Raw genomic sequence first — 23912 nt, 5'->3', positions numbered from 1 at the left:
TGCTTCTCTGAGGCATTCATCCACATGTCTATTATTGCTTCTAGTCCCTGCATTGATACCTGTTATCTCTTTCCAGGCTATAAAAAACTTCCCTGCAAACCACCTGATTTGACCTCGACAATAATTATGTGAGGTAGGTATTATTATTTTCCCATGTAACTGTGGGGAAACTGAAGTTCAAGTAAGAGGCTTATCCAAACTTCCTTCTCTCTGCCTTTTACCTTGATGAAAATGGTAGGTCATGACCTTGGACTTAAACTTGAGGGGGCAATTTCATCTCAAGGTGAGGGAGCCGGTTACGCATGCCCTGCACTAGGACCTGCGGAGGCCGAGTCATCTGAGCTTGCACAGAGCTCCACTTTTGTAAGATTGACATGGGTGTATCAAGGATAAGCTTTCTGGCTGTGCCACATAAACTGGGTCTCCCTGATGCTTCCATATCTGAGATAGTAGACAAATGCATGTGCTACCACACTTCTGCATTTGTTACATAGCTTTTGAGTATGAGTGTGGGGCAGGTGGGATGAAGCATGTACCTGGCTGCAACAAGATGAGTCAATAGTGACCTGAAGCATGTCCTAGTCACTTATGTCTTATAACAATCTTGTCAGTGTCTAAATGTGGGTCCTTCACCCTCAGGACCCCCTGGGTGCTACAGATGCTTTTGCTGATATTTCAAAAGTATGTGGGTAAATACAGTCCAAGAGGATCACTACATTCCCCCAAACTCAATTCCAATTGTAAAAACACTGGAATAATGGAGAATTGATTTCTGTGCACCAGAAGCTTTCTGAGAAAAATGTGTGTTGTCAGTGACTTTGCTTGTTTGAACAGCAGAGATGCAAGGTTAAACATCAAAATATGTATGAATAGGCAATCCAATTCAACGTGACACAATTTTTTTCAGTGTATCACCAAAACCATGACATTGTTGTCTATTCCAAATGGGTTTATAATCTTATAAAAAGAAAATGCATTTATATATGAGGCAGAGAGATAAAACATATGACCATAAAATAAATAAGAAATGACTGGTATAATTCAGTGTGCAATGAATATTATTCAGGAGAAGCAGAGAGAGAGGGAGAGTATTAGGCCTGGAATTTATAAAGCTAGCTTATTGAAAAATTTAAGATAATCTGTAGTTTGAAGGTCTTGTAAGATCTAGTCAGTGAGATGGCAGTGATTTTTTCCTGTGATGAAAACAACATAAATCCTTGATATAATCCTAGGAGAATGCTCCAGAGAAGACTAATTAACTATCTTAGGAAGAGCAGCCCAAGACAGTTACAAACTCTATTTGGCAGACCTACAGAACTGCAGTGCAATGGGCACATAAACACTCCCTGGCAAAAGTGGGGCAGAAATTATGTAATCAATCCTCTGATCCCAGAGAAGTGCCTACTTAGAAGTCAAATTCAGGCAAACACGAGGACTTCTTTTTCTCATCAGGGCCAATGACACATCACACAGACAGAAAAAGGTGACATAAAAAAATTAATTGGTTGTTTTGCTCTTAATAGAGAAATAAAAAATACATCTTACTATTTTATGTTAAGAAAACTACCACATAAAAACATCAAACAGCAAATTTTACTTTATACTGTATCCACACAGTCAATGAGCAGCAGGGCTAATATGTGAACTTATTTCTGTGAGCCCAGAATTTGAACTCTCCACTAGAAAGAGCTACATAGGATAGTATTTTTATGCAACTTCACTTCTTAAGAGGGTATTTTGATTTCAAGTTTGTTTTGAGGTTAACTAATATTGAGAATAAACAATGAATAAATAAGACAGAAAAGGAAAAGTAGTGTTAGACTGTATGAATATTTCTCCATTCTTGAAAATAGAAGCTAAAAACATACTACTGTTTAGAGTTTGAATATTAAGTATTCTTTGGTGTCTTTTTATTCTTTGGCTGTTTATTTTAAAATTCAAATACATATGTTGACATATGTGCAGATATCATTATTATATATATGTTAGTACCAAACTTTAAAAATACCTGCAGCTTTAATATACTTTTTTTTTTTTTTGATTTTTTTTTTTTTTTATTATACTTTAAGTTTTAGGGTACATGTGCACATTGTGCAGGTTAGTTACATATGTATACATGTGCCATGCTGGTGCGCTGCACCCACTAACTTTAATATACTTTTAAACATCTAATAAGGTTATTTTCTCATTCATTTCTAATCAGGTTCAGATTATTTGGGGCCATTTTCTCATATCTGTTTTTTTAGATTAATTTCCAGATATTTTATCAAGTAGTAAACAAACAGAAACATTTCTGCCATCTTAACTGAACTCATATTAAAAATAGAAATCATTTTAATATATTTACCATTCACATTATATTCAGTCTTTTTTGTCTTACAAAGAGATATACCTATGCTTGTTCATGTCTTCCTGAATACACCTCACTAGAGTGTCTTATTTTTTATAAATACATTCCTTCCTGTCATGACCTGATAGCCATTCTAAGTTTGTATTTATCTGCTCAGATCATTTATGTGGTAATACTTAAATTTTAATACTCAGCAAGAACCCTAATTATCCTTATTTCTAAATTCCTAGAAGGCATTTCAATTTGTCGGTATCTACTTAGTCTTTCCAGATTGACTTTCTTTGTCTGTAAAATGAAGTTAAGCAAGATGATCTCTAAGTTATTCTATATTTTGATATTCAAAAGTTCTATAATTGTTCCAGTCCCACTGAATTCATGAAAGTTCATGATCTGTGCTTTTTGAAAGGAGTATACAGATGGTCTCCAACTTATGATGGCTCAACTTTATGACTGTGGATTGTGCAAAAGCATTCTATTTTTCATATTCAGTATAGTATTCAATGAATTTAATGAGATATTCAAAATTTTATTATTAAATAGACTTTCTTTTGGATGATTTGGCCCAACTGTAGGCTAATGGAAGTGTTCTGAGCACATTTAGGGTGGGCTAAACCGAGCTATGATGTTTGGTAAGTTAGGTATATTCAATGCATTTTCATCTTATGATATTTTTGACTTATGATGGGTTTATCAGGACATTAATTCCATTCTAAGTTGAGGAGCATGGAGAAAAACACTCCCAGGAAAGAGATAAGAAAAGAGGTGTCATAGCAACGTCTCAATTTTTTTGTCAGGCTTGACAGTCACTAGCCAGATTTTTCTCACCTACCATTTTTATGCTATATGCAGGTGGTGAAATACAGTAAGCATGATTTGTTCAAAAAATTATTTCTATTTGAATTTATTTGGTATTTTGACTATTTCATTGAGCTTAAAGGATTAGGCCAAAAATAATTGGGGGAAGTTTAGTCATGTTGATTTAAATTGTATGAACAGTATATGTATAACAGTATATGGTATAAATTGTATATGAACAGTCCAATATTGGAATTGGCTTTTCTGTGAAGTAGTGATATTCTCATATTGAAAGGGTCATGTAAAATTCAGCGGTTCGAGTAACTGACTTTTAAAAAATTAAGATTTTATGTTATTTCACATACTATCCAGGGTTAATAGCAACTATTAATAGGACACTCTTTATGCATTATTATTTTCATTTTAAAGGTGTGGAATTGATGTATTTAGCAAGAGGAGAAGAGGAAGTGAGCAACCTGCCAAATATCCTTCAACCAGTAGGTGACAGTGACAGGACAATAAACCCAAGTCCATCTAACTTCATAGTTCATGCCATTTTTTGGCTCTCTTTCAAAGATATTTATGGAAAACCTTCTTCTTAGGGAACTATATCACATACACATAGAAAAGTGTAGAAGTACGCTAAGAGAGTTTCTGAACAGGCTACATATCAAAACACACTGTTAAATGCCGCTGAGTTTACAGGGGAACCAAAGCATTCTTAGGGTAGAAAGACAACATGGAGAGGATAGGCTTGATCTTAACCTCGAATAGTAGCTTAGATTCTTGCTACTCAAAGTGCAATTCATGGAACCACATAATGGAAATCTCTGGGCACTTATTAGAAAGACAGAATCTCAGTCCCTACTCCAGACCTGTTGAATTAGGATTTGCAGCTTAACAAGAGTCCCAGGTGACTCATGTGCACACTAAAGTCCGAGAAGCTTTAGAGATGTTATCAGATAAAAATGAAGTTGATTTCTTCAAGGGGGGATTGCGTAGGGTGAGGAGAACAAGAGGAGATTAACAGTAAATTTAGGAGAGGTTGAGAAAATCTACTTGCATAAAGAAATGCTTATTGAACAGAGAAATGTACTTGAGTAGAGAAAAGTTGTAGGGGATAAGAATAAATGGATACCAATCACATTTTAGAAGTTTTGAGTTATAAATTGAGAATTTTGTGTTGCACAGTAAATCAGCATGTGAGATTGAGATTATTAGCATTTGTGGGAGGGGACCAGTGAGATAAACTCTTTTGAAATTTGATCAGTCAATGTTATGCAGGATGAAGTGATTCATTAAAGGGGAGAGGTGAGAGTTGAGAAGACCTTGCAGGAGATTATAATTATAATCCCTGAGACATAATGAAATGAGAGACTCATTATGAAATGAGTCTTTTATGACCATTACCCTCAGTCTCTCATTTCGTTATGAGAATGACTTATGATGGGTTTCATCTCATTAATGAAATGAGAGACTAAGGATAATGGTTATAAAAAATTAAATGCAGATACAAATAAGACATACATTTCAAGAAAAAGGCTATTCATGTTTTTTAAAAAACAGAAAAATTCAAATGGAATTCTGATGTCAAGCTTTACCCATTGAAGAGAATAGAAAGGGTGTGTGTAGTAAGACAAGTCCTTTTTTTATTTTTAAAAAATGTTTTATTAAAACTTTAAGAAACTTAATAATGTCAAGATTTTTAAAAAGTATACTCTAATCCCATTTCCTGATCATATCAATTTCTTACATTTCCCCAACTTCTGCTGAAATTTTAAGAATTGTGTTTTTTTGGGGGGGCGTTGCATTCTTTTTAAAATTTTATTATTATTATACTTTAAGTTTTAGGGTACATGTGCACAATGTGCAGGTTAGTTACATATGTACACATGTGCCATGCTGGTGTGCTGCACCCATTAACTCGTCATTTAGCATTAGGTATATCTCCTAATGCTATCCCTCCCCCCTCCCCCCACCCCACAACAGTCCCCAGAGTGTGATGTTCCCTTTCCTGTGTCCATGTGCTCTCATTGTTCAATTCCCACCTGTGAGTGAGAATATGTCATGTTTGGTTTTTTGTTCTTGTGATAATTTACTGAGAATGATGATTTCCAATTTCATCCATGTCCCTACAAAGGACATGAACTCATCATTTTTTATGGTTGCATGGTATTCCATGGTGTATATGTGCCACATTTTCTTAATCCAGTCTATCATTGATGGACATTTGGGTTGGTTCCAAGTCTTTGCTATTGTGAATAATGCCGCAATAAACATACGTGTGCATGTGTCTTTATGGCAGCATGATTTATAGTCCTTTGGGTATATACCCAGTAATGGGATGGCTGGGTCAAATGGTATTTCTAGTTCTAGATCCCTGAGGAATTGCCACACCGACTTCCACAAGGGTTGAACTAGTTTACAGTCCCACCAACAGTGTAAAAGTGTTCCTATTTCTCCACATCCTCTCCAGCACCTGTTGTTTCCTGGCTTTTTAATGACTGCCATTCTAACTGGTGTGAGATGGTATCTCATTGTGGTTTTGATTTGCATTTCTCTGATGGCCAGTGATGGTGAGGATTTTTTCATGTGTTTTTTGGCTGCATAAATGTCTTCTTTTGAGAAGTGTCTATTCATGTCCTTTGCCCACTTTTTGATGGGGTTGTTTTTTTCTTGTAAATTTGTTTGAGTTCATTGTAGATTCTGGATATTAGCCCTTTGTCAGATGAGTAGGTTGCGAAAATTTTCTCCCATTTTGTAGGGTGCCTGTTCACTCTGATGGTAGTTTCTTTTGCTGTGCAGAAGCTCTTTAGTTTAATTAGATCCCATTTGTCAATTTTGGCTTTTGTTGCCTAAAAATTTAGAGATGAAATCCAGAGAATACTACAAACCACAGAAATTGCCTTGATTATTAACTGAACACACAATTCCAAGCTTTGAAAGAGTTTCAGATTCCAAGACTCACTCTGGGTGTGTGGCAGGTGGGATTCCTGTACTCTTATCGATGTAATGAAATTTAGACTCCAGGCAAAAGTTCACAGGTATTGGATGAAATTTCTCATGCCTCCTGGAAATAAGGCACTGCCCATCTCCATCTGTAGCTCTACTAAAGAATCCAACAAAAGCAGGAATAGAAAAAGATTGGAAGAAATCCACTTTTATAAGACTTCTATAGGAAGTGGATTTTCCAGGCCCTTTTGGAGACTGTGTATTTATTTGAATAGGAGATTAGTACTAACATCACCTGGCTATAATTTGTGTGCTTAATGCAATTAACAATTCTTCTACTGAGAGATTCAAAGAAAAAGCAGACAATAGTAACAATATAGGATCGTCAGAGTAATATTATATATCTTTATATGTACCATGGTGAAATTGCACTTAGAGGAAAAAACATGTTAAGTCAAAGGAATGAATTCAGTTAAGTTAAAAGGGGAGTAACTAACCATCTACTATGAATGAAAATAAGGTAATGAGGACGAATGGCCCAACTCCCATACCCACACCTAGTGTCACTGTGACTGAGCATCTCTCATCCTAATAACTATGGGCTGAGAACCTTACCCATTTTTCTCTGTTTCTCTTTCTGTATCACTGTGATGTAGGTAGCATTTGTTTAGTCTTTACTAAACTATTTTTATTTACTATCTAAATTATTTAAAAAAACATTCCTAAGCCCTGCAGGAAATATAAATATAACCCAATGGAGGATAAAGCACTAATAAAAAACAATTGATTATTTACATGGGAAGAAAGTGCTATGCTCGGATAACAGAGAGGATGCTAACCTGTCTTGAAAAGTTTAGATTATGCCTTGGACAGTGGAATCTCCATCTTTTAAGTGGAAAATGAAAAATGGTCAATGTGAAAGAATCGTATGGGAAAAGTTTAGAGAAGGATGGTGACAGATGTCAATGTGACCAACTAATAGAAATTAAAATAAGCCAAATGTAAGAGTTTAAGTTATTAAGTATAGTGATTGTAGAAAAATAGAATTACAGACATTAGAACTATTTCAAAGGAGGGAATGAAATAATAGAATATTAGCTATGCATAATAAAAGCTACCAATTAATTAGTAAATTACTCAACAATTACTATTTTATATACACACACACTATATAGATATATTTCTTGTTAAAATGTTAAACTTGATTATTTTAAAATCACTTACACATGAGGAAACTGAGGCTCAGAAATTTCAAGGGAGCTTATCAAGCTACTAAGCTCCTATGAGAGCCAGATTTAAATGTAGATCTACCTCTGTCCAGACCTTTCTGTTGATATCATTTCACTACATCATATAGTGAAATACATGTATATTTTCATATCATATCATTTCACTATATCATAGTGTCTTAAAGATCATGAAATGTACAATCTCTTCATTACATGGGATACTAACTTAATCAGAGGAATCCAAGTTGTGTTTTCTATTTTTTAAACAGATTTTTTTAGATAAAAGCTAAACATTTTATTTATACATTTCAGTAATTTTAAACAAGTTTATACCAGTTGTGAAAACATCTCCACAATCTAATTTTAGAAGACTTCTATCACCTTGTGCTTATTTGCTGTCAATTTCCATTCCCACCCATAGGATCAGGCATCCGCTCATGTATTTTCTGGATTTATCCATTTCATATACATGTAATCATAAACCACGTGAGATTTTTGTGTCTGACTTCTTTCACTTGGCATGTTTTTGAAGTTCACCCACATTGTAGCATATGCTTCATTCTTTTTTACAGCTTCATAGTACTCCATAATATGTACATACCACATTTTGTTTATTCATTCACCAGTTGATATACATTTGGGTTGTTTCTACCTTTTGGCTATTACTAATAATGCTACTATAAATGTTTGTATTCAAATCTTCTTTTTGATTTAATTTAAAAAATTTTTTTTAATAGAGACAAGGTGTCACTATGTTGCCAAGGCTGGTCTCAAACTGCTGGCCTCAAGCAATTCTCTAGTCTCAGCCTCCCAAAATGCTGGGATTACAGGCAAGAGCCACTGCACCCAGCCCCCATATCCAAGTTTCCTGTGAATATATGTTTTCCATTCTATTCAGTAGACTTAGGAGTGAAACTGCTTCTGTGTCATATGGTAACTCTTTGTTTACCATTTGGAAGAACTGCTGAGGGTGGGGCCAAGATGGCCAACTAGAAGCAGTAGAAATCAGAGGATCCCATCAAAAAGATCCAAAACAGTATGCGAACCCTGCACTGCCAACCGAGGTATCCCAGTTCTGTCATAAGGGCTGACTGGGTGGCTGACGTGACCCATGGAGAGGAAGGAAGAGCAGTGTGATGCAGCAGCCCACAAGAGAGCCACACAAGGCAGGGGAGCCCCAACCCCTAGCCAAGGGAGGCAGTGAGTGAGCGTGCCACCCAACCTGGGAAACCATGCTTTTTCATGGAACTGTGCAACTCATGGATTGGAAGATCCCACTCAGGACCCCACGCCACTGGCGTCTTGGGCCTCAACCACGGAGCTGTGCAGATTCTCAACACCCACTTGACTAGAATCTGCCTAAGCCTGCTGAGTTCCTGGGGGGAGGGGCGGTCATAACCACTGCTGTGGCTGCCTGCAGTCTAAGCCATCTGAGCTCCTTGGAAGAGGGATGGCAGGCAATATTGTGGCTGCAGGGCCTCCCTGAGGGGCTCCAACTCCAGCTAGGAAAAGATTCTAATCTCCCTGGGCCTGAGCCCCTAGGGGAAGGGATAGCCATAGTCTCCGTGGACCAGCAGACTTAGTCCTTCCTCCTGCTAGCTCTGAGGAATCCAGGTAGCCTAGACAAGTGAGTTTCCCCCCAGCAAAGCACACCCCCTCCATGAAGGGACAGCCAAAGTGCCTCATTAAATGGGTCCTGCTATCCGTGCCACTCAACAGGTAAGACACCAACAGAGGTTGTCAGACACTCTATATAGGAGCATTCCTACTGGCATCAGGTCAGTGCCCCTAAAGGTCAGAGATCCCAGAGGAAGGAGGAGGCATCCATCTTTGCTGTCCTCCAGCCTCCTCAAGTGACATCTCCAGGTGCGAGAGTGAACCAGATGAACAGGGCCTGAAGTGAATCCCCAGCAAACCGCAGCATCCCTATAGAAGAGGGATCTGATTATTCAAAGAGAAACAAACAGAAAGCAACAACAACAGCATCAATAACAACAAAAAAGTCCTCACAAAAACCTCATCCAAGGGTCAGCAGCCTCAAAAATCAACACTAGACAAACTCATGAAGATGAGAAAGAATTAGCAAAAAAAAAAAGATGAAAACCCAAAAGGCCAGAATGCCTCTTCTCCTCAAAATGATCACAACCCCTCTCCAGCAAGGGGGCAGAACTGGATGGAGGATGAGATGGATGATTTGACAGAAGCAAGCTTCAGTAGATGGGTAATAACAAACTTCACTGAGGTAAAGGAGCATGTTCTAACCCAATGCAAAGAAGCTAAGAACCTTGAAGAAGAGGAGCTGCTAACTAGAATAATCAGTTTAGAGAGGAAAGTAAACAACCTGATGGAGCTGAAAAACACAGCACGAGAACTTCGTGAAGCATACACAAGTATCAATAGCCAAATAGATTACGCAGAAGAAAGAATATCAGAGATGGAAGACTATCTTGCTGAAATAAGGCAGACAGACAAGATTAGAGAAAAAAGAATGAAAAAGCACAAACAAAACCTCTGAGAAATATGGGACTATGTAAAAAGACCGAATCTATGACTGATTGGAATACCTGAAAGAGACGAGTAGAATGGAACCAAGTTGGAAAACACACTTCAAGATATAATCCAGGAGAATTTACTCAACCATGAAAGACAGTCCAACATTCAAACTCAGAAAATACAGAGAACCCCACTAAGACACTCCATGAGAAGATCAACCCCAAGACACATGATCATAAGATTCTCCAAGGTCAAAATGAAGGAAAAAATGCTAAGGGCTGCCAGAGAGAAAGGCCATGTCACCTACAAAGGGAAGCCCAATAGACTAAGAGTGGATCTCTCAGCAGAAACCCGACAAGCCAGAAGAGAGTGGGGTCCAATATGCACAATTCTTAAAGAAAAGAATTTTCAACCCAGGATTTCATATCCATCCAAACTAAGCTTCATAAATGAAGGAGATATAAAATCCTTTTAGACAAGCAAATGCTGGGAAAATTCATCACCACCAGGCCTGCCTTGCAAGAGCTCCTGAAGGAAGTACTATATATGGAAAGGAAAAACCAGTGCTAGCCACTGCAAAACACATGAAAATATAAAGACCAATGACACTATGAAGAAACTGCATCAAATAGTGTGCAAAATAACTAGCTAGCATCATGATGACTAGATCAAATTCACACATAACAACATTAGCATTAAATATGAATGGGCTAAGTGCCCCAATGAAAAGACACCAAATGGCAAACTGGATAAAGAGTTAAGACCACCAGTGCACTGTATTCAAGAGACCCATCTCACGTGCAAAGACACACATAGGTTCAAAATAAAGGGATGAAGGAAAATTTACCAAGCAAGTGGAAAGCAGAAAAAAGCAAGGGTTGCAATCCTAGTCTCTGACAAAACAGCCTTCAAACCAAGAAAGACCAAAAAAGACAAAGAAGGGCATTATATAATTGTAAAGAGATCAATTCAACAAGAAGACCTAACTATCTTAAATATAAGTGCACCCAATACAGGAGCACTTAGAATTATAAAACAAGTTCTTAGAGACCTACAAAGAGACTTAAACTCCCACACAATAATAGTGGGAGATTTTAACATGCCACTGTCAATATTAGACAAATCAACGAGACAGAAAATTAACAAGGATATTCAGGATTTGAACTAAGCTCTGGATCAAGTGGACCTAATAGATATCTACAGAACTCTCCACCCAAAAACAACAGAATATACATTCTTCTCAGTGTCACATGATACTTTAAAATCGACCACATAATTGGAACACTCCTCAGCAACTGCAAAAGAATGGAAATCATAACAAACAGTCTCTCAGACCACAGTGTGATCGAATTAGAACTCAGGTTTAAGAAACTCACTCAAAACCACACAGCTTCATGGAAATTGAACAACCTGCTTCTGAATGACTTCTGGGTAAATAACAAAATTAAGGCAGAAATAAATAAGTTATTTGAAACCAATGAGAACAAAAAGACAACATACCAGAATCTCTGGGAAGCAGCTAAAGCAGTGTTAAGAGGGAAATTTATAGCACTAAATGCCCATATCAGAAAGCTAGAAAGATCTCAAATTAATACCCTAACATCAAAATTAAAAGAAATAGATAAGCAAGAGCAAAGAAATCCAAAAGCTAGTAGAAGACAAGAAATAACTAAGATCAGAGTGGAACTGAAGGAGACAGAGACATGAAAAACCCTTCAAAAAAAATCAATGAATCCAGGAGCTGGTTTTTTGAAAAAAAATAATAAAATACACCACTAGCTATACTAATGAAGAAAAGAGAGAAGAATCAAATAGACACAATAAAAAATGATAAAGGAGAAATCACCACTGACCCCACAGAAACACAAACTACAATCAGAGAACACTATAAACACCTCATTGCACATAAACTAGAAAAGCTGGAAGAAATGGAAAAATTCCTGGACACATACACCCTCCCAAAACTAAATCAGGAAGAAGTTGAATCCCTGAATAGACCAATAACAAGTTCTGAAATTGAGGCACTAATAAATAGCCTACAAACCAAAAAAAGCCCAGGACCAGATGGGTTCACAGCCAAATTCTACCAGAGGTACAAAGAGGAGCTGGTATCATTCCTTCTGAAATTATTCCAAACAACTGAAAAGGAGGGCCTCCTCCCTAAATCATTTTATGAGGCTAGCATCATCCTGATACCAAAATCTGGCAGAGACAAAACAACAACAACAAAAAGAAAACTTTAGGCCAATATCCCTGATGAATATCAATGTGAAAATCCTCAACAAAAATACTGGCAAACTGAATCCAGCAGCACATCGAAAAGCTTATCCATCACTATCATGTCAGCTTCATCCCTGAGATGCAAGGCTGGTTCAACGTGTGCAACTGTAATCCATCACATAAACAGAACCAATGACAGAAACCACATTATTATCTCAACAGATGCAGAAAAGGACCTTGATAAAATTCAACATTCCTTCATGCTAAAAACTCTCAATAAACTAGGTATTAATGGAACATATCTCAAAATAATAAAAGCTGTCTATGAAAAACCCACGACCTATATCATACTGAATGGGGAAAAGCTGCAAGCATTCCCTTTACAAAAACAGCACACGACAAAGATGCCTTTTGTCATCACTCCTATTGAACGTGGTTTTGAATGGAAGTTCTGGCCAGGGCAATCAGGCAAGAGAAAGAAATAAAGGGTATTTAAATAGGAAGAGAGGAAGTCAAATTGACTCTGTTTGCAGATGAGATAATCCTATATTTAGAAAACCCTATCATCTCAGCCCCAAAACTCCTTAAGCTGACAGGCTACTTTAGCAAAGTCTCAGGATACAAAATCAATGTGCACAAATCACAAGCCTTCCTGTATACCAACAATAGACAAGCAGAGAGCCAAATCATGAATGAACTCCCATTCACGATTGCTACAAAGAGAATAAAATACCTAGGAATACAGCTAACGAGGGATGTGAAGGACCTCTTCAAGGAGAACTATAAACCACTGCTCAAGGAAATGAGAAAACACAAACAAATGGAAAAACATTTCACCCTCATGGACAGGATGAACCAATATTGTGAAAGTGGCCATACTGCCAAAGTAATTTATGGATTCAATGCTATTCCCATCAAACTGCTTTCTTCACAGAAATTAGAAAGTCTACTTTAAATTGCATATGGAACCAAAAAGAGCCCACATAGCCAAGACAGTCCTAAGCAAAAAGAACAAAGCTGGAGGCATCACACTACCTGACTTAAAGTATACTATAAGGCTTCAGTAAACAAAACTGGTACCAAAACAAACATATAGACCAATGGAACAGAATAGAGACCTCAGAAATAAGACCACACGTCTTCCACCATCGGATCTTCAACAAACCCGACAAAAACAAGCAGTGGGGAAAATATTCCCTATTTCATAAATGGTGCTGGGAAAACTGGCTAGCCACATGCAGAAAACAGAAACTGGACCCCTTCCTTACACTTTATACAAAAATTAACTCAAGATGGATTAAAGACTTAAATGTGAAACCCAAAACCATAGAAACCCTTGAAGAAAACCTAGGCAATAACATTCAGCTAGCTCCCTGCCGCCTTGTCTCCCTCTGGACTTTGGGTGCCAAGGAGCACAGGAGGGAGGCCAAGGGGCTGAGGGTGGCTCAGTGCAAGCCTGCAGGCACCCCTTGGCCTGGACAGCCTGTGTATCACCCTGGAGCCTGGGGTCTGGGGTGCCAGTTCTGGGTAAAGTCCACAACCCAGAGTGAGAACTTCATTGACGCCTTTTGGCCAATTGGATGACGCTTTTTCCAGACCCACCTATAGCCACCCATGGACCAATCAGCATGCACTTCCTCCATTCTAAGCACATAAAAGCCTCAGATGCAGCCAAACTCACTCACTGGGGGGACCTGCCTGCAGAAAGGAGCTACTGACTTCAGGTCTCCTGAGAGCTGTTTTCTTGCTTAATAAAGCTCCTCTGCACCTTGCTCACCCTCTAGTTGTCCTCTAGTATCCTCATTCTTCCTGGATGCAGGATGAGAACTTGGGACCCACCGAACAGTGGGAGCTAAAGGTGCTGTAACATGTTCCTGGCTCATTTGCCAAGCTGTGGGTGGTGACATGCTCCCGGACTATGGGAGTAAAAAGTGGTGACCCTCCTGGTGGCCCAGACCTCGGGACTCCCCAAGCCAGAGCTGCTGTAACACTATAGCCCTCCCACCCTCTGCCAGTGCTGGGTGACCACCCCATGGGACAGGAAGCAGAGGTGGGCCAGGCCAGCCCAGGAGCTGCAGGTCAGAGTGGGGTGGTGGGACTGAAAGGGCTATAACACAAACAGACTGAAACACAAACCCCCAAACTCACCCCCTCATTCGCTGCATTGTGGGTGACGAGAAGGAGAGAAGAGCTTCTGGGAGCCCAGACCTCAGGACTCCCTGAGCCAGGGCTGTGACAGGCTGTAATACCCTCTTTGGGCTCTGCAGTTCCTGGTGTCTCTGAGCTTTTGGGTGCCCCCATATTCCCCTCGTCCAGATGCTGCTGCCCATAATGGAAACCACTTGCAGTATGCCTGGTCCAGCTATAGCCTCACATGAAGCTGGTGCCTCTGCTGGCACCTGGAGCTGCCCATCCCACCACAGCAGCAAGTGTGCCTGGCTGTGTGCAGTGGCCAGACCCCGGTGCTTGCTCACTCACACACCTCTCGCCTCTCCCGCCCTTGGCAAGCATGGAATCCAGGCTGGTAGCACGAGCCAAGTGCAGCCTGCCAGGCCAAGTGGGTGAAAAGAACCCCGCAGCCATGAGCAAACTCAAGCAGAGGAACCACCAGCCACAGAGGTTTCTGTCTGGAAAAGTGACATCCTAAGGATCCTGTGACAAGATCAGAGAGAGATTATGGCAAATTGAGGAGATGAGGCAAATAGCATCCCTGGATAACAGGAGTTTCTTAGGGGATTGCAGAAGATAAAGATTTTTTTCATGATAATGGAAATAGTTTATAGATAATTCTGAATGTAGGACAGAGATACACTTTATATCTCAGGCACTAGGGAACAGTAAGAAACGATATATTCGAATTTTTTTAAGAAAACTGGCACAAAAAAGTTGAATACTGAATCATTTGGTATATCAGGGAGTAAGTAAGAGATGGGACATAAAACCATTGTGAAAATCTAGGTGTTAAATATGAAGAGGCGGGGTTAGGTAAAATCCACAGGAATTGAAGAGACAACAGGGAAAAAAAGCAGTTTAAGGAAATTTTTCACCTAATGCAACATCGGTTAGGCTAATGAGGTGAAAGATGGAAGAATCAAAGAGAACTCTTTAAATCTCAATTACAGTCCAGTGGAAAGGCTCAACAAGAAAGGAAAAGGCAAACAATTCCCCAAATTTTGAAACAGAGCTTTACAGGAAGAACACAAAATGTATAGAAAAAATTGTCCTGATAATTATTCAGTCTATTCTCCAAGCCTCAATTGTTACACACTTGAGGATTGTGGGTAACTGAAATTCCAAAGAACTCCTCTGGGTGAGTAATGGGTGGGGCTGCTGTGTTTCTGGCTGATGTAATAGCACCAAAACTCTAGGCAAGTCTCACCTGAAAATAGGATGCATCTCCCTGATGACACAGCAGTAAGAACCTGCCTTCCTACATCTACAGCATGGCAGGGTACATAGAGTAGGAGGGCAGAGGCATCACAATTCTGGAATATTTGCAAAAAATACTCATTGTGAGTAGGATTTATAATCCATATTTTTATTGCCATTATTTAGGGAGTGCATTTCTGCAAATAATTCTTACAGTCCTTTATATACCTCACCAAAACTGCAGATCTTGTATTGAAAGATTCATTATGAAGAAATAAACAGCAAGGAAGCACTAGACTAGAGCAGAACAAAACTGTAAGATGAACTTGTACATCTTTCTCTTGCTTACTGGGTAAGACCAAGGTGGTGTGGCTTGATGGATAACGACATCTCAGGAAAGGGATACAGCTATTTATTCCGTTAATGTCAGTTTTGTTGCAAAGGGGATGACTAGCCGCTCTGTGTGTGAGAAGATGACGATGACAACGGAGAACCCCAACCAGACTGTGGTGAGCCACTTCTTCCTGGAGGGTTTGAGGTACACAGCTAAACATCCTAGCCTCTTCTTCCTCCTCTTCCTCCTCATCTACAGCATCACTGTGGCTGGGAATCTCCTCATCCTCCTAACTGTGGGCTCTGACTCTCACCTCAGCTTACCCATGTACCACTTCCTGGGGCACCTCTCCTTCCTGGATGCCTGTTTGTCTACAGTGACAGTGCCCAAGGTCATGGCAGGCCTGCTGACTCTGGATGGGAAGGTGATCTCCTTTGAGGGCTGTGCCGTACAGCTTTATTGCTTCCACTTTCTGGCCAGCACTGAGTGCTTCCTGTACACAGTCATGGCCTATGACCGCTATCTGGCTATCTGTCAACCCCTGCACTACCCAGTGGCCATGAACAGAAGGATGTGTGCAGAAATGGCTGGAATCACCTGGGCCATAGGTGCCACGCATGCTGCAATCCACACCTCCCTCACCTTCCGCCTGCTCTACTGTGGGCCTTGCCACATTGCCTACTTCTTCTGCGACATACCCCCTGTCCTAAAGCTCGCCTGTACAGACACCACCATTAATGAGCTAGTCATGCTTGCCAGCATTGGCATCGTGGCTGCAGGCTGCCTCATCCTCATCGTTATTTCCTACATCTTCATCGTGGCAGCTGTGTTGTGCATCCGCACAGCCCAGGGCCGGCAGCGGGCCTTCTCCACCTGCACTGCCCACCTCACTGTGGTGCTCCTGTACTACGTGCCACCTGTCTGTATCTACCTGCAGCCTCGCTCCAGTGAGGCAGGAGCTGGGGCCCCTGCTGTCTTCTACACAATCGTAACTCCAATGCTCAACCCATTCATTTACACTTTGCGGAACAAGGAGGTGAAACATGCTCTGCAAAGGCTTTTGTGCAGCAGCTTCTGAGAGTCTACAGCAGGCAGCCCACCCCCATAGTCTGTGCTATCAAAACTCACAATTTGCCTGCCAGGAAAGCAACTATTCACATCTCAAATCATTCAGGTGGAAATCAGAATAACTGAGTTGCAACTCAGTCACACACTTTCCCCCAGCTTTGGCCAAATGGTCTACCTCACTCTCTCCCTTGCAAACACTTCATCTAGAAAATGAGGAGACTGGATTAGATGATGTCTAGAGTCTCTCCAAAATCTATGTTCTATGGTTCAGAGGTATGTGAAATGCTATTCACATCCTCATTTGTATTAGTAAATGATTGTTTTACTTTTTATGAAATAACTTTATTAAATACATACAGAATACTGTAAACAAAAATATAAAAGGCAATGAAAAAACCTTTGTATATGTATTTCCCAGCTTAGAAACCACATTTTTTAAAATGATAAAATACAAGGAGAAAAGTGATTGTCCAAGGTGACTTAGAAAGTGACATTTTCTTTATTCTCCCACTCATGGTAGTATATACTTAAGGCCACATTGAGAGATAGAAATAACATGGGTTTTGGTGTCAATTGAACCTACCAGTATTCTAATACTGATCCAACCAGCTCTAGTTGTAGAATTTTGTACAGATGTCATAATTGGAGTTTTAGTCTCCACTTTTAAGAGTAAGATTTAAAATAATTGCTTTGTAGGATATTATGAGGTCTAAATAAAATAATTATATTAAGTGTCATGTAAAATAGGTGCTCATGTTGCTTACCAAGCTGGTTGAAGAAATCAAAGAGAGCTTATGATACAAGCTAAGGTTCAAATTGTTTCTGAAGGATTAGCAAGGTTTTAATATCTTCATTGAGTTTATAGGGCAACTACAAAAGAAAGGGCATTTCTAGACTTCAAAATTATAAAAGATAACTCAAGGTTTTAGTTAAACCAGCTTACCATACAAGAGGAAGGAGTTGTGTTGTATTCACCTAACCTATTCTATAAAGTGAAAATGTCCTTGAACGCCAATCTAAAGAATTCAGATTATGCCCTAGGCATCCTACCTGTTTACTTTTCCTCCTCCTTGTCATCTATAGAAATACCTTTATCCTGAGAAGCCACTTCTTTAAATGCTAAACCATGAGATAAATTAGAAAAGAGAGACAAAAAAAGGAGAAATGGTAGAATGGCCAGTTAATAAACTATTATAACATCAGAGACATAAGATAATAAAAGTATTGCTAAACCTAGATAAAGAGACACTTTATAGAATTAGATCAGAAGTGTTTTGAAGAGAAAAAATTATAAGACTATTAGAATGGGAATCATAATTATAATCATTTTTGACATATGTATGTACAAGGCACTGTACTAGTTGCTTGGTCTGTATTAATCCTCCTAAGAAATATATTTTGCAGCAATATTTTTATTGTTATTAATGATATACAGATAAAGTAAGATAAAATAACTTTTACCAGGCCATGCCAACCATAATAGTTAAAGCCAGGATTTCAACTCAAATCTGTATGTCTTCAAAGACTACACATTTCAATTAGACAATGGTACTTTAGAGATAATCAAATCCCACCCCATTTTTTACCCAATATATTAGAGGTCTCAAAATCCTTTTAGTCTTTTAATAAACAGAGGCACTTTTTGAGATAAGGATTCCTTGGCCTTTGAATAGTGCCTATTCCACTGTAAATGCAGAAACTGAATCTAGCATTCATGGAAAGAAAAAAGAGAGAGAGAGAGAAAGAAATGCAGTGAAGATGCAGCATTCATCCAGAACTCAGAGCTGTTCTCCCTTGTTCTATTATCTCAGAGGCACTGATGTATCTCTAGGAAGTAGCTCAGGCAAACTCATCATTCCTGTTAGAGTAGACTTGAAGTGAAGGTGGAATGTATGAGAGTCAAACGTAGAATGGGAGATGGTGTTCAAACAAGCTATGGTCTTAGAGTCTTACAGCATTCCTCAATCTTGTTAAATGGCTGCCTTCTAGAAATGAAAGGATAAGTTGTGGAAGAAGACTGTGGCTGTACAACACCAACTATTCTCTTTTTTTCAACTTTGACCTTAACACTGGCAGCAAGGATTCTCCAACACATTGGCATATAATAGTCCTTCAAAATGGCACTACTTGATATCCTGCCTTATATTTTCATTAAATGTTTCATTGCATAACTAGATTGTAAGAACTTGAAGAGCAAAGACCCCTTATGTTTCTTATGTGCTCCAAGCAAAGAAACCAGGTAAAATATTTATTCAGTCAAGTATTCAGGATTTGAAAATAAAACAGGACACATACACATTTTTCACGACAAATTTACTGGATAAGAATATTTGTTTTGTATCCAGTAAGGGAAATTAAAGTTGTTAATTCCAGTTGTTTTCTTCTTTCGGATATTTCTATCTTTGGGTCTGATTTTCAGATTTAGGAGAAGTGGTGCACATACTAGTACAAGTTTACTTGAAATTTAAAGGGAAGAGGGACTAGAAAATTAACTAGTATTAATGATAATGGGAAAAAAAACTTCACAAAAGGAGAACTATATAAGATTATCATTTTCCCAGCTTCCCTACAATGAAAATAGGACACAAACTGGTATTTTCCTTATGATAAATACATGTCAAATGGACAGGAAACAAAAGCATTACTTGGACAGGATAATTGGCAGGGAAGGACATGCTGTAAGAGTGACTCACTAACTCGCTATTGTTCATCCTATGGCATGGAGTTTCTGAGGAAGAAATGTACCAGTATTCTTGAAGGTTGACTGTACAAAGGAAATTATGATACATGTAATCAAGCTGACTAAATGCCCTTAGAGAATGAAGGACTTCCACAGGAGCAATTGCATTCAAATAATGAATACACAACTGATTTGTGATTTCAGGCTATTGTTTAAACAAGATGAAGATCTGTAAAATGTATAATTGTGGCCCCCATCATTGGCAGTGCCAGAATTTAATAAAATAGCATTTCTTTAAAAATGTTCTGTGAGAGTTTTTATTGTCAAGTTTATATCCACCTCCTGCTTACATTATTACTAACAATTCTGCCAAGTAAATTAGAATAAATGTTTGAAAACACTAAACCCAGGAGACCACAAACTGTAGCACAGCTATGGTGAGGTAACATTGGCCAAGGAATCTTGTAGAAATGTGTAAGCTTCGGAGTCAAATGTTTCAGAACCAGTTTCATCAGTCTTTAATCAAGAGAGGTTCTCTTTGAGATACGGATTCTTCAATCTTTGAATTAGAGGTCTTTGAACTTAGATCATTCTCCATTACACACACACACACACACACATACACACTCAAAAATTTATCAAAATTCTAAAATATTTGGATGCATTGTACTTTCCAGAGGTGAATACAATATCCCAAATAACTTTTCTTTCATACATGCCTTGTTCTTGATCCTAGGAGAAAGCATTTAGTTTTTCAGGATATTTGCTTAGGTTAGGTGTAGGATTTTCATAGACATCCTTCATCAGGTTGAGGAAGTCCCCTTTTACTTCTAAGTTATTGAGAGTTTTTATTAATGGATGCCGGATATTGTCCAGTGCTTTTTCTCCATCTGCTGAGATGGTCATATAATTTTTCTTTAAGTCTGTTAATATGGTGAGTTACAATGTTTGATTTTCAATGTTAACCAATCTGCATTCCTAGAATGAACCCCAATTGTCTTCATGTATTATCCTTTTACATATTGTTGAATTTGATATGCCAGAAGTTTGTTAAGTATTTTTGTATATATATCCTTGAGAGATATTGGCTTATATATTTTATTTATTGCAATGTTTTTGTCTACCTTTGGTATCAGAATAATATTGTCTTCATTAACTGAGATGGTAAGTATTCTAAACTCTTCAATTTTTGGTAATTGGTATTATTTCTTTCCTTAAATGTTTGATACAATATTATTAATAGATTGTTCTCATACACTGTACTTCTACTTATACAACTTTTTAAAACTTCACAATATATTGTTATTGTGGGTTTTTTGTTTTGAATAAGTCATTATTTTTAAAAGATATTAAATAATAAAAATTTTGCTTTATCATGAAATTCACCTAAATGCCCAACAATGGTAGACTGTATAAAAGAAAATGTAGTACATATATATACCATGGAATAATACACAGCCATAAAAAAGAATGAGATCATGTCCTTTGCAGCAACATGGGTGGAGACAGAGGCCATTATCCTAAGCAAACTAATACAGGAGAGAAAACCATAGATATAGATATAGATATAGATACAGATATAGATATAGATATATAATTGGCAGTGCCAGAATTTAATAAAATAGCATTTCTCTATATATATATCTCACATGTTCTCACTTATAAGTGGAAGTTGAACATTTAGTACACATAGACACAAAGAAGGAAATAACAGACACTGTGGCGTACTTGACGGTGGAGGGTGGGAGGAGGGAGAAAAACGAAAAACTACCTATCAAGTACTATGCACACTACCTGGGTGACAAAATAATTTGTACACTAAACTCCTGTGACATGCAATTTACCTATATAACAAAGCTATACATGTAACCCTGAACCTAAAAGTTTTTTTTTAAAAAAGAAAGATTTAGAAAGTAACTAAAAAAAGAGAAAATAGCTTTATATTTACCCATCTAGTTATTATTTCTGGTACCTTTTATTTCTTTTTGTATATACAAGTTACAATGTAGTATCATTTTCTAATGTCATGAACACTTTTTAATATCTATAACACCTCTTACACTGGAAGTCTGCTGGTGATGAATTCTTTTGATTTTGTTATTTCTGTAAATGTCTTAATTTTACATTCATATATTATTACACTTTTATTTTTGATAAATGTAGATTTACAGGTAGTTGTAAGAAATAACACAAAGAGAGAACTAAAGAATCTATATGACAGCACCTGAGTGAAGCACAGAAATAAGAAGGTAGGAAAGAAAGCTTTACACCATCCATGTCACCCTTCCCCCAACCCCAGATAGCACAGGAATGAGAGATCCTCCTTGTTGGGAAGGAGAGTGATGAGAGCCCCAGGCTTGTCTATGGACCTGTGCACCAAGACCAGCCCGATAAACCCCAGTATCAGGCCAACCCATATAGTCCCAGGCTTCAGACTCATCCCCACAGATGCAGACATCAGACCCACACCAGTTAGCAGAATGAAGAATAACAAGATTAGAGCAGAAATGGATGAAATAGGGACTAAAATATATTAAAAAGATCAGTGAAGCTAGAGTGGTTTTTTTGAAAAGATACACAAATTGTATAAAACTTTAGCAAGGTTTTCTTAAAAAAGACTCAAGTAAAATTATAAATGAAAGAGAAGATACAACTGATACTGGAGAAGTACAAAGGATCATAAGAGACTACTATGTACAAGCATTCATCGTCAAATTAGATATTATAACCTAGAAAAAATGGATTTCTAGAAACATACAACCTATCAAGATTGAATCACAGGCTGGGGCACAGTGGCTCATGACTACAATCCCAGCACTTGGGGAAGCCAAGATGGGCAGATTGCTTAAGCCCAGGAGTTCAAGACCAGCATGGACAACATGGCAAAACCATGTCTCTACTAAAAATACAAAAATTAGCCAGGCATAGTGGTGCATGTCTGTTATCCCAGCTATTTGGGAGGCTGAAGGCAGAGGATCTTCCGAGCCTGGGAAGTCCAGTCTGCTGTGAGCCAAGATCACACCACTGAACTCCAGCCTGTGTGACAGGAGTGAGACACTGATGAAAAAAAAAAAAAGATTAATCATGAAGAAATAAAAAATCTGAACTGACAATGAGTATGGAGATTAAGACAGTAATAAATCTCCCATTAAAGAAAACCTAGGACCTGACAGCTTCTCTGGTGAATTCTACCAGATATTTAAAGAGGAATCAATCCTAATCCTTCTCAAATTTTTCAAAAAAACCTGGGAAGAAGGGAAAAGTTCCAAGCTTATTTTATAAAGCCAGCATTACCCTAATACCAAAGCCAGAAATAACACTACAAGAAAATTACAGTCCGATATTCCTAAAGAACATAGATGTAAAAAATTATCAACAAATACTAACAAACTGAATTTAACAGCACATTAAAAGGATCATATACCATGATCAAGTGGAATTTATCCCTGGGATGCAAGTATAGTTAAACATAACCAAATCAGTAAATATAATACCAACACTGAAAGAATAAAGAATAGAAATTAAGAAGATAATCTCAATACATGCAGAAAAAGCATTTGACGAAACATCTTTTCATGATAAAAACTCTCAACAAATTAAGTACAGAAGGAATGAACCCCAACACAATAAAGCCTATATACAACAAGCCCACAGCTAACATCATATTCGTCTGTGAAAAGCTAAAAGCTTTGTCTCTAAGATTAAGAACAAGACAATGATGCCCACTTTCTCTACTTCTTTTCAACGTAGTACTGAAAGTCCAACTAGAGGATTAGGAAAGAAAAAGAAATAAAATGCATCCAAATAAGAAAAGAAAAACTAAGATTTTCTCTGTGAATGGCATGATCATATATATAGAAAACGCTAAATACTCCACCCACACAAATACACATGTGAAAGAAACCATTAGAACCAATAAACTAATTTGATAAAGTTGTGGGATACAAAATCAACATACAAAATGCAGCTGTATGTTTTTAAACACTGTCAATGAACTGAGAAAAATTAAGAAAACCATCTCATTTACAATCGCGTCAAGAAGAATAAGATACTTAAGAACAAACTTAACCAAGGAGATGAAAGACTTGTACAATGAAAACTAGAAAACACTGATGAAATAAATTAAGGCTGACATAAATGAATGTAAAGAGATTTCATGTTTATGGATTAAATGAAAATGTTATTAAAATGTTTATACTATCCAAGTTAATCTGCAGATATAATGCAACTTTTATTAAAATCCCAATGGCATTTTCTGAAGAATAGAAAAACAATTCTACAATTCATATGGAACCACAAAGCTCCCCAAATGGCCAAAGCAATCTTGAGTAAGAAAACAAAACTAGAGGTTTCCCACTAATTGACATCAAACTATATTGCAAAGCTACAGTAATCAAAACATGATAGCACTGGCAGAAAAAT

The 23912-nt window shown here is 37.9% G+C and overlaps 1 protein-coding gene across 1 annotated transcript; it reads left to right on the top strand.

Annotated features, from left to right (window-relative positions):
- Nucleotides 1-15854: 15854 nt before the first annotated feature.
- Nucleotides 15855-16820, top strand: LOC466818 (olfactory receptor 10S1). Its single transcript, XM_522218.5, has one exon. The coding sequence runs from the start codon at nt 15855-15857 to the stop codon at nt 16818-16820; it is 966 nt and encodes a 321-aa protein (XP_522218.5).
- Nucleotides 16821-23912: the final 7092 nt, after the last annotated feature.

The sequence above is a fragment of the Pan troglodytes genome, chromosome 9 (assembly GCF_028858775.2).
Source record: "Pan troglodytes isolate AG18354 chromosome 9, NHGRI_mPanTro3-v2.0_pri, whole genome shotgun sequence".
In the NCBI taxonomy this organism is placed as follows: Eukaryota; Metazoa; Chordata; class Mammalia; order Primates; family Hominidae; genus Pan; species Pan troglodytes.
Note: the sequence above shows the minus strand (reverse complement) of the source record. Positions and strands in the feature narration are given on the sequence as shown.

Bases quoted from the DNA above. Each gene is read 5' to 3' on its own strand.
- LOC466818 (XM_522218.5), top strand. From the start codon at position 15,855: ATGACTAGCCGCTCTGTGTGTGAGAAGATGACGATGACAACGGAGAAC.